Source organism: Tachypleus tridentatus, chromosome 4, assembly GCF_004210375.1.
Source record: "Tachypleus tridentatus isolate NWPU-2018 chromosome 4, ASM421037v1, whole genome shotgun sequence".
In the NCBI taxonomy this organism is placed as follows: Eukaryota; Metazoa; Arthropoda; class Merostomata; order Xiphosura; family Limulidae; genus Tachypleus; species Tachypleus tridentatus.
Window position 1 is genome coordinate 4922395 of NC_134828.1, and position 12302 is coordinate 4934696.

The 12302-nt window shown below is 31.9% G+C and overlaps 1 protein-coding gene across 1 annotated transcript in view; it reads right to left on the bottom strand.

Moving 5' to 3' along the window:
- Positions 1-12302, bottom strand: part of LOC143250004 (ER degradation-enhancing alpha-mannosidase-like protein 3) — a 42761-nt gene that overhangs the window by 12550 nt on the left and 17909 nt on the right. Inside the window, exons 5-9 of the mRNA XM_076500639.1 lie at positions 8423-8535; positions 7629-7782; positions 5255-5383; positions 3543-3648; positions 2268-2365 (exon numbers count right to left, since the gene is read on the bottom strand). Coding sequence (XP_076356754.1) covers positions 2268-2365; positions 3543-3648; positions 5255-5383; positions 7629-7782; positions 8423-8535 — 600 coding nt within the window. The remainder of the gene's footprint in view (positions 1-2267; positions 2366-3542; positions 3649-5254; positions 5384-7628; positions 7783-8422; positions 8536-12302) is intronic.

The following is a 12302-nucleotide window of genomic DNA, read 5'->3' on the forward strand; positions in this document are numbered from 1 at the left end:
CTAACAAGACAAAAGCCTTGTATCTAGGTAACCATGCTTCTGACAAGAGTATATTTTATCTCAGGCTATTTTGCAGGCTTCAGTGGTTGGGACTTCTGTAAAGACTGAAGCCTGAAAAATAGCCTTAGAACTCTACATCCGAGACCCTAACCCATCAATAGACATTCCCAGCAACCAATTAGCAACCCTCATAGAATTCACCATGATGAAGACAAACTTCATGTTCAACAACCACAACTATATGGCCTAAGCATGGGCAATCTGGTATCACCAGTTCTAGCTAATATTTTTATGAAACATGTTGAAACACAAGCAATTAACACAGCATTACATCCACCACTATACTGGTACAGATATGTAGACGACACAATTGTGAGATTCACATCTACAGAGCACACACTTAATTTTTTTCAATCACATTAACACTATACATCCCAACATTAACTTCACATGTGAACAGGAAGAAAGCAATCAAATATCATTTCTTAACCTCAAAATTACAAGAACCGATACACAGTTTAAAACAGAAATCTGCCAAAAAAATCACCCATACTGGACTATACATTCCTTGGGACTCACCACATGAAACAAAACAAAAACTCAACATACTAAGAAACCAAATAAACACAACCATAAAACTATGCTCACCACATAAAATTAACAACAAATTAGACAATATAAAACAATACTTCATCAACATCAATAAGTTTCCTCCACAAATCATAGAAAACATTATATGCACACACCTAGACAAAAAGCAAAATCAACCAACAAAAGTAAATATATCCCACAATTTAAAAAAATCATGATACCATATTCTGCTGCATTTCATATATTCCTGACATCAGCAGTAAAATAACAAACATTTGGCAAAAACTAGCAACAAAATATGACATTCCAGTTAATACCAAATTTATTCAAAAACCAGGCACAAAACTGAGGTCTATACTATGTAAAAACTACACTGACAAACACCACACCAACATTATTTATAAAATACAATGTGATAACTGCCACGACTTCTATATTGGAGAAACAAGTAGAAAAATGGAAACCAGATTCAAAGAACATAAAATGTCACCACACATTTTCAAACACTGTAAGTCAAATAAACACAACATAACCATAGAAAACACTCAAATACTAATTAAAGAAACAAACATAGACAAACACAAAATTAAAGAAGACTTACTTGTACAACAACTCAAGCCCAAAATAAACCAACACAAAGGAACACCTTTTTACCTATATTAATAAATATAATCAAACATCTAAGCACGCCCTCTACATTCTTACACTCAGTTACACAACCTCCTTCAAATATGTGGTCAGCTATCGGTCAGTAACCCTTACTTTCTTTATGAACCTGACAATGACAGAAAAAGGTAGAAATGTTGTTCACTCCTCTATTAGTGCCTTCTCTACCAATTCCAGCCGTTTTTAAATATATAATTTTCTCTACAAGTGAGTTTTCTCATCATCACGGATTATACTGGATAGCACTTTATCAAGTTTCCAACTCTAGCTCCATTGACAAAGATGCAGACTGCAGCTCCCAACAACACTTGTCTATCAAAAGATACTTGTGTTGAAAACAATCTTCTTCAATACTAAACTTCTTAAGCATGGTGTTAGCATCAATGTGGCTACTTTTCCATTTCCCCACAAGTGAACATGGATAACCACTTGCTTTGTTTGACCGAGATAGATGGCCCATATTATCATTTAACTACATTAATTGATTTCCTACAATAATATGGACTTGAAACAAGTAGCAACATTTATATTATTTACTGTTTTGGAACATTTGCTGAAACAGTTAACATAATATTTGTGATGACTGGTTTCAAACTGCATCTGATGTAAACATTATTTGATACATAAAGCCACAGGTTTTGGTTATGAAAGATACTGGAAGCTGAAGTACCAGAGAAGGCTCACTGGTACTTAATGTAGGAACACAGTGATTCAAAGTAATTCTCAATATGCAATGCTATGTTTAAAATCACAATGCTCCTGTCTTCACATGTGACTTCTCAGCACCCACATGGCCATTTTGCTGATTTTGTCTTCCAACCACAGTATCACTAAGTCTTGTTTTCAAATCATTTATAAATGAACCAGCTTTCAGTTAAGCATTAATAAAGAAATATGTAGTAGTAGTAGTAAATGAATTATTAATACATGCAGAGAAGATAGCTTCATTCACTATAACTTTAATATCAAATACTCCTGACAAGAAAAACTGAAGAAGTCATTTTTCTTACCTTGTTAAAGCGTTCTAAATAGGTGTCATCTCCAAGGAGAATGTAGGCCTTCAGACAATACTCGTAATAAGAGTCTATTCCAGCTCCAACACCACTTTCTGGTAAAACAAAAAGCATCTTAAACTGATAACATTATAGCTTTATAGCAGAAAAAAACATTGTTTTGTAACAGCTGCTATCAAGATCATATAACACACACAGAGATCGAGATGTTTGATATTTATACACTAAATAACAAAAATGTGTTTCTTTTTCACACTTTGATGAGTTTTTAAATATTAGCAGATATATTTATATATAGTAACATACATTATTTTGTTAGTAATATCACTTACATGTATCTTTTGGCTATCCTAAACAGTAGTGACTTCTTTTTTGACAAACTTAAAAAATAGGTATGTGTCACTTTGATGACATGAGGGTCACGATATTAGCAGTAATGTCACTTTACAACAACATACACTGTGAAACATAGTTAATATAAGTTGTGTTTCAAAAAACATTTTGTATATTGTAATCTAAGATGACATGCTACTGTACTTGGCAAAAAGTCTCATCACTAGTAATATGTAAGTATCCACAACTGACAGTAAAACGTTACTGTTAATACATGTAAAAATGGAGGACATCATACAGCCACATATATAAATATTTTAAAGCTATGTATTACAGCCGTCAATTTTAACATGTTCATTATAACAACTAGAAAATGTAACACTTGAATCAATAAATAGCAATGGTTACTAATGCATATAACACTTGAATCACTAAATCAGTAATTAAATATTTTTATGGCTTCTAATTAGTTCAGTCACAATTTATCTGATGCTTTTAACATAATAATTCTTGTATGGCCATATGTAAATTCACATCCACAAAAACTATTTTGTTAGGTACAACAGCACTGCACATTGTAGTTCACTGATTAATTCAATTGGTATAATTATCTGGACATCAGTTATACCAATTACCAATATACAAAATAATTATCAAAATGCTGTCATATTTAATTATTCCTTCAAGGTTGTTTCTTTCATGCAGTTAGTATCACAACTCATGAAAATAATTTGTGTTCCTGACTTCTGTTATTTTTAATTATTAGAACTTTCTAAATCTTGTGTAAGAATAATTCATAAGTTGAATGTAACTGACCTACAAGTGTGAACAGTTAACTAATTCCACAAACCATCTAGTTCTAATTATACATAATTAAACACTTACATGGAAACTTATTATAAAGAACAAACTACCATCACACTTATTCATGTAACATACCTCTCTGAATCCAGTCTCCACTATGGATATTAAGCACTGTACCCATTAAGTCACTGGTCTGATGTCGCTGGTGCCACAGGTAGTCCATAGCTGCTCTTGCTTTGTCCTACAAAGATTTCAGTATTTACTCATGTAATATCAAGACTGCAGAAAAGTAGTAATTCACAAAAACATTTTAAAATATACCCATTACATATGTTTTTCTTAATGTGTCATATCTCTAATAGAGAATGAGAAAATATGAAACTAAAATATATATAAACAAATGTGAAAGAATTCTTGCTAGTAATATGCACGTATAACATACAAACTCCAGTGTATTTTACATCAAGAAACATTATTTGTAAATCAATGGTGCAAAAAAAGTAACACTTTCACTGGCCATTACACCTTTTACACAAATCAGCAAATTTGTGTTTTTACTGCAAATTAATGAGTGACTCATTAGAGTATCACTACTTATCATAAAAAATGCTTTGCATATGTTTCACTTAAAATGTAATTATTTTTTTCTCCAATAAATAGTTTAAACAGAATATTCATATTTGAGTTGACTGTGAAATGGGTAGCAACTGCCTATTAGAGAAACATCTGTAGAAATATGCGAGTGACCATAAGATCTGCTTTTGCAGCTCAAGTGAAGAGGACAACATTTCTTCTGCTTTTCATCTTCAGGTCTTCAAGTAATTATTTTTTTAGAGATTATTATTCTGCCATCAAGTAGCATTAGAAGAAACAAAAAAAAAACAGCCCCAAATTATCATTACCTTGCACCTCACAAGTCACCTATTAAAATACTGTGCACCTCACAAGTCACCATTAAAATACCGTGCACCTCACAAGTCACCATTAAAATACCGTGCACCTCACAAGTCACCATTAAAATAAATATCAAAAACTTAACATTTCCACCATTTGATATTTGTAATTTTAAAAACTACCATTTGTTCGTAAGATCTTCAGAACCAATCTGAATTGTTTTTCAACATGCATATTGCACACTTAAAAAACCTAAATGTAAATAATCATAAAGTGTTCCATATTTGCCCAAATATAATGTGCAATCAGTTTAATGGGAAGTATTTGAAGGAAAAGTTTATATTATATTCAGAGAAATATGGTATTTTTCAAGGTTCATTAAAAACTAAGCAAAATGACAGTTACCTAGAACTGTGTTTATGAGTGAATTGTTTTCATTATCCAATTTTGTACTAACTTTTTTTAAATTTCTTATGATTATTGTTCACTACAAACTATTTATAAACAACATTCACAGTTAAAAAGTATCTAGTGTATATCAGAGGGAAATGTTTATTCTTATAGTAAAATAATGTGGTGTTTTACTTTAGAAATGTAATCCATTAATAACTGTATTACCTATCTTCTTTTAATTATATTAACTTCTCCAGCAACACAGTTTAGTAATGGAGAACATCCATTTATTCCTCATTTATTTTTGCTATTTTGTTTTTATGATTATTATAATTACTTCTTCATAGGCTTTCTACTCATCATACAGTATAAATGAAGATTCACAAAATCAGTTTCACTGATTTAAACATAAATTAATGATGAAACAGTAATTTAAATTGTGTTCATAATATTTTTATTTGTATCCAATGTAAAGAAAGACAGGTTTTAACAGTGAAATTTTCTTATCACATAGCATAAAACAAGAGCCTAAATCAATAACCAAGATATCCTAATCTCACCTCAAATATAGGTTCTCCAGTAAGACGGCTGAGAGCAGCAAATTCTAAAATCATAGTACCAGCACACGCAGTGCACGTCTCTCGTAACACCCCAAGTTTTGGTGATTTCAGACCATATTTTAAGTTAATCTGAAGCAAAATAAACGCATTTATGAAATTATTAGTGAGTTTTATAAGTTCAAGTACATTCTACTTTTATAAACATTTTTTGTATATGACCAAAAGGCAATGGGACAGTATTAATAAAACATATGTTAGTGAAATTACATAATTATATTCAAATGAAGCTAAATGAATAAACAAAATCATGAGAAAGGACTGTGTTACAAATAACAAATTCCAACCTCTGATTATATTATAACCATAAAATATTCCAGCCATAAATCAAAACACATTAACATTAATTTTTTTTTTTTAAGTAGGCTGCACATTGTTTTTTAAGAAAAGGGATTCTAGGGTACGAGCTACAATGTGGGATTATAGAATGTGTCCTACGTTTTGAAGGTGGTTGCGGTAGTAGGACCCACATGAATGCTAACTTCAAGAGGTAGGTTTTATCTTACCACCAGATGTCAGTACCTTATTTGCATTTTTATTTATTATTTTTCATCTTTTTATGTTTATCTTTTTCTTATTCTAACTTAGGAGAGCAGTCACCTTCCCACAACTCTCTGCATGCAATGAATGGTGATATAGATGTGGGTGCTCATGTCCACATTTCACTCTCCTAATTTCTAATTTTTTTATGCGAGACTAGCGAATCGGAGGTTAAGAATGATAGATGATGTATCCCCACTGCAATGCGAGTCCTACTTCTTCAGTCACCTCCAAAACCTAGGATACATTTTATAATCCCATGTTTTGAACCCTAGAATCCCCCCTTTTTTTTTAAATGTGCAGCATATTTAAAAAAAAAAATTCATGTTAAATGTGTTTTGGTTTATGGCTTGAGTATTTTATGGTGAAATATACATATGTACTCTAATTGAGAAATATTGTATACACAAATTTTTCTGATATACACAGACACATGCAGTATGGTCACCTAATAAAAATATGTGAATTTACACATTCCCTGAATATATTAAATAAAACCAGCAGAGTAATCACATTTTTGACATAATGACAGCATTCAATTTATCATGGGATACAAAACATTATAGCTGGTTCTCTAGCATAAATTCTGCCCCTAAATTAATTTCAAAAGTGGAACAAGAAGTAACATTACTTTTCTAACAAGTCAAAAATATAGATATTCCTGTAGTCGATAAACATAGTTATTAACTACATGTGCACAACTTGGAGGTAAAAGTGTGCAAGTCATTACTAGGACAGAAATATAGATAAACATGCACTTAATAAACACTAGTTATTAACTACATGTGCAAGCCATGACCTTTTATAAGAGTTCCACCCAACACGGTATTATGTATTTGATATCAGTTTTCAAATATTCATTTTATTCTATGAAGCTCACTTAATGAAACTTCATTCATGATGTTAGGAAATCACACAGGTTCAAGAAGTCTTGATAGTAAATAAAAACCCTATAATCTGTATGCTTATGAAAGGTACACCTTTTGAAAGAGGTCAGGTTACAGGTTTTTCATTTCTAATGAAAGTTCAAGGTGGAAGAGAGTAAATACCAGATACAATATATACAAATACTGTAGTTATCCATTTCAGATGCTATACAAATTCACTATGGAAACTTTACAAAAACAACTGTAATCTTCATGTGAACATAACTTGATACTCTGAATCAGAGTCTCTTAGTTTATAAACAGTCTCGAGTGAAAATACTCTTGAAACTTATATAATATTTTACTCAACACTTGCCATACTTTATGTAGCTACCAATAATCAACATTTCTTTTCCAATACAGAATTTTAATTCAGGTCACATGAGAACTAATTTTAAAATAAAGGAAGCTCCATAAGTGTACAATCATCGGAAGTACCAGATGCCACGATATACAATATTTAGTACTCTTTACTTTAAGATATTTTTCATTAAAATAAAAAACATGATTTGCAAATTGTCAACCAGCTGCAGATGGCAACCTCACTATTAATGGTGGATTTCTGGCTCTATGTGAAAATATTAATAAACTTTTTCTTTTTAATATTCGTTAGGCTATTTATTTCTATGTAATTTTAATGTGATTCGTACCATACTAATTTTTGTCAAACACTTTCTGGCTCCATAATGTTCCAATAATGTTGTCAAAATATGTTCATTTTTAACAAAGTGAATACATTGAAGGTTCACAATATGAGAAACATAATAACAAAATCTTCTTATTTCCTCATGAAACATAAAAATGTCACCACTACTTAGTACAATAAAAGAATCTATTCCAAAATTACTTGCCCGAGGGTGCGGTACTCCAGTAGTAGTGTTAAATGCCGGTAGGAGTCGGTACCCTAGTTCCTTGGCCATGTTCAGTAATTCTCCTCTATACCAATGCATATGGTTTAGTTTGTCTTGAAGATATGAACTAAAGATGTGACCACTTAAGAGACCCCTGGTAAATAAATGCAACAAAATTCTCTTGCAATTAGCGTTATTGTATTGTTTAAATTTATTTTGTAATAGAACAAACAAATATGAACTACTTTAGATAATGAAGTACATAAAAACAGTGAGATACATAATGATGTTAAAAACTTGTGTCTCAGTGGCTAACATCATGACGTGTTTAACACAGAACTGCTACTTCATTTGTACAACTTCGACACTTTTTCTGCTGACTTTTGTTTTGAAAGTTTCAAAGAACATCTTTTACTTTCTTCTACACTTCAATCGATATGTAAAAATTAATTGTATGCTGAAACTTGTAAAGCAGTTAGCATAAAGCAGTTTTTAAAATAAACACCTTGTACAAGGACTAGCATGCATCATAAGATTTACCATTACTAATGTAAAAGTTTTAATAAACATTATTTATGATGTACATTACACTAAGACTTCAGTATATCATTACCCAAGTCTTAATAGTTAAATTGGATGAGACCTTTGTATCATCTTTACCACATTTTTATACTTTGTCTCGTCTATGTACCTAGGCTATTATTTATACTCAAATAACACAATAATAATTTCCTGTATTAAATAATAAACTTTCTATTTTCTTTGTTGAAGCTCCTTTTCATATTTGTACATACCCAACCATCCTGATGTTTGTCTCAAACACTGACACAATTAGATCAGAATCAAACTTCACGTCTCGGATTACTAGTTTCACAGCATGTTCAAATTCATCCAAGTCCCCTAATAACTGTGGGAAGGCACTGAATCTCAATTACTTATTCAAAGCATGGATATAAAAATTTAGTTAGCACAATACATTAACATACGATGGTGACTACGTATATAAATCAGTCACCTTACTCAGGTCTGGGTTGAGACCTTTATAGGTCCTAAGCACTGGAAAGATTATGGTGCCCTATTTACAATATAACAATACTAAACTGTAAAATACATTTTTATCTTTTGAAACAAAACAAAACTTGGATGTATTCTAAAATTAAAATAACTGCTTTGTAGATTTTATAATTGAAAAATCCTGGATAACTTAATCAAAGCATATCCACTTCTGTACACTAGAGAGAAAGTGAATAAAATCTGCCCTGACACAATGTTAAGAACATATTTTCAGCTGTGAAACAGAGAGGTCTGTGTAACACTTAGTAATCACCAATGTTACAAAATAATACTTCTATGATTTCTTTGAAATATCAAATTCTTTAAAAAAAAAATGTTGCCCCTGGTTTGTTGGTGCCATAGGCATGTGCTTAGACCTATTATGTAATCCAGGACTGACCTTGCTTGTAATATAACATCTTGTAAGCTTTTTGCTAATTTGTTCTTGCATAGCAATTAACTTGCATATCTCTATATTTCATCTACTGATTTATCAGGGTAATTAAACTTGGCTATCACTATTTTTCATCTATTGATTTACCAGGGCAATTACACTTACATATCACTATCTTTCACCTACTGATTTACCAGGGCAATTAAACTTACATATCACTATCTTTCACCTACTGATTTACCAGGGCAATTAAACTTGCATATCACCATCTTTCACCAATTAATTTACCAGGGCAATTAAACTTGCATATCACCATCTTTCACCTACTGATTTACCAGGGCAATTAAACTTGCATATCACCATCTTTCACCAATTAATTTACCAGGGCAATTAAACTTGCATATCACCATCTTTCACCAATTAATTTACCAGGGCAATTAAACTTGCATATCACCATCTTTCACCAATTAATTTACCAGGGCAATTAAACTTGCATATCACCATCTTTCACCTATTAATTTACCAGGGCAATTAAACTTGCATATCACCATCTTTCACCTATTACTTTACCAGGGCAATTAAACTTGCATATCACCATCTTTCACCTATTAAGTTACCAGGGCAATTAAACTTGCATATCACCATCTTTCACCTATTAATTTACCAGGGCAATTAAACTTGCATATCACCATCTTTCACCTATTAATTTACCAGAGCAATTAAACTTGCATATCACCATCTTTCACCTATTAATTTACCAGGGCAATTAAACTTGCATATCACCATCTTTCACCTATTAATTTACCAGGGCAATTAAACTTGCATATCACCATCTTTCACCTATTAATTTACCAGGGCAATTAAACTTGCATATCACCATCTTTCACCTATTAATTTACCAGGGCAATTAAACTTGCATATCACCATCTTTCACCGGATTAATTTACCAGGGCAATTAAACTTGCATATCACCATCTTTCACCTATTAATTTACCAGGGCAATTAAACTTGCATATCACCATCTTTCACCTATTAATTTACCAGGGCAATTAAACTTGCATATCACCATCTTTCACCTATTAATTTACCAGGGCAATTAAACTTGCATATCACCATCTTTCACCTATTAATTTACCACGACGAATTAAACTTGCATATCACCATCTTTCACCTATTAATTTACCAGGGACAATTAAACTTGCATATCACCATCTTTCACCTATTAATTTACCAGGCAATTAAACTTGCATATCACCATCTTTCACCTATTAATTTACCAGGGCAATTAAACTTGCATATCACCATCTTTCACCTATTAATTTACCAGGGCAATTAAACTTGCATATCACCATCTTTCTCCTATTAATTTACCAGGGCAATTAAACTTGCATATCACCATCTTTCACCTATTAATTTACCACGGCAATTAAACTTGCATATCACCATCTTTCACCTATTAATTTACCAGGGCAATTAAACTTGCATATCACCATCTTTCACCTATTAATTTACCAGGGCAATTAAACTTGCATATCACCATCTTTCACCTATTAATTTACCAGGGCAATTAAACTTGCATATCACCATCTTTCACCTATTAATTTACCAGGGCAATTAAACTTGCATATCACCATCTTTCACCTATTAATTTACCAGGGCAATTAAACTTGCATATCACCATCTTTCACCTATTAATTTACCAGGGCAATTAAACTTGCATATCACCATCTTTCACCTATTAATTTACCAGGGCAATTAAACTTGCATATCACCATCTTTCACCTATTAATTTACCAGGGCAATTAAACTTGCATATCACCATCTTTCACCTATTAATTTACCACGGCAATTAAACTTGCATATCACCATCTTTCACCTATTAATTTACCACGGCAATTAAACTTGCATATCACCATCTTTCACCTATTAATTTACCACGGCAATTAAACTTGCATATCACCATCTTTCACCTATTAATTTACCAATGCAATTAAACTTGCATATCACCATCTTTCACCTATTAATTTACCCGCGACAATTAAACTTGCATATCACCATCTTTCACCTATTAATTTACCAGGGCAATTAAACTTGCATATCACCATCTTTCACCTATTAATTTACCAGGGCAATTAAACTTGCATATCACCATCTTTCACCTATTAAGTTACCAGGGCAATTAAACTTGCATATCACCATCTTTCACCTATTAAGTTACCAGGGCAATTAAACTTGCATATCACCATCTTTCACCTATTAATTTACCAGGGCAATTAAACTTGCATATCACCATCTTTCACCTATTAATTTACCAGGGCAATTAAACTTGCATATCACCATCTTTCACCTATTAATTTACCAGTGCAATTAAACTTGCATATCACCATCTTTCACCTATTAATTTACCAGGGCAATTAAACTTGCATATCACCATCTTTCACCTATTAATTTACCACGGCAATTAAACTTGCATATCACCATCTTTCACCTATTAATTTACCAAGGCAATTAAACTTGCATATCACCATCTTTCACCTATTAATTTACCAGGGCAATCAAACTTGCATATCACCATCTTTCACCTATTAATTTACCAGGGCAATCAAACTTGCATATCACCATCTTTCACCTATTAATTTACCAGGGCAATTAAACTTGCATATCACCATCTTTCACCTATTAATTTACCAGGGCAATTAAACTTGCATATCACCATCTTTCACCTATTAATTTACCAGGGCAATTAAACTTGCATATCACCATCTTTCACCTATTAATTTACCACGGCAATTAAACTTGCATATCACCATCTTTCACCTATTAATTTACCACGACGAATTAAACTTGCATATCACCATCTTTCACCTATTAATTTACCAGGGCAATTAAACTTGCATATCACCATCTTTCACCTATTAAGTTACCAGGGCAATTAAACTTGCATATCACCATCTTTCACCTATTAATTTACCAGGGCAATTAAACTTGCATATCACCATCTTTCACCTATTAATTTACCACGGCAATTAAACTTGCATATCACCATCTTTCACCTATTAATTTACCAGGGCAATTAAACTTGCATATCACCATCTTTCACCTATTAATTTACCAGGGCAATTAAACTTGCATATCACCATCTTTCACCTATTAATTTACCAGGGCAATTAAACTTGCATATCACCATCTTTCACCTATTAATTTACCAGGGCAATTAAACTTGCATA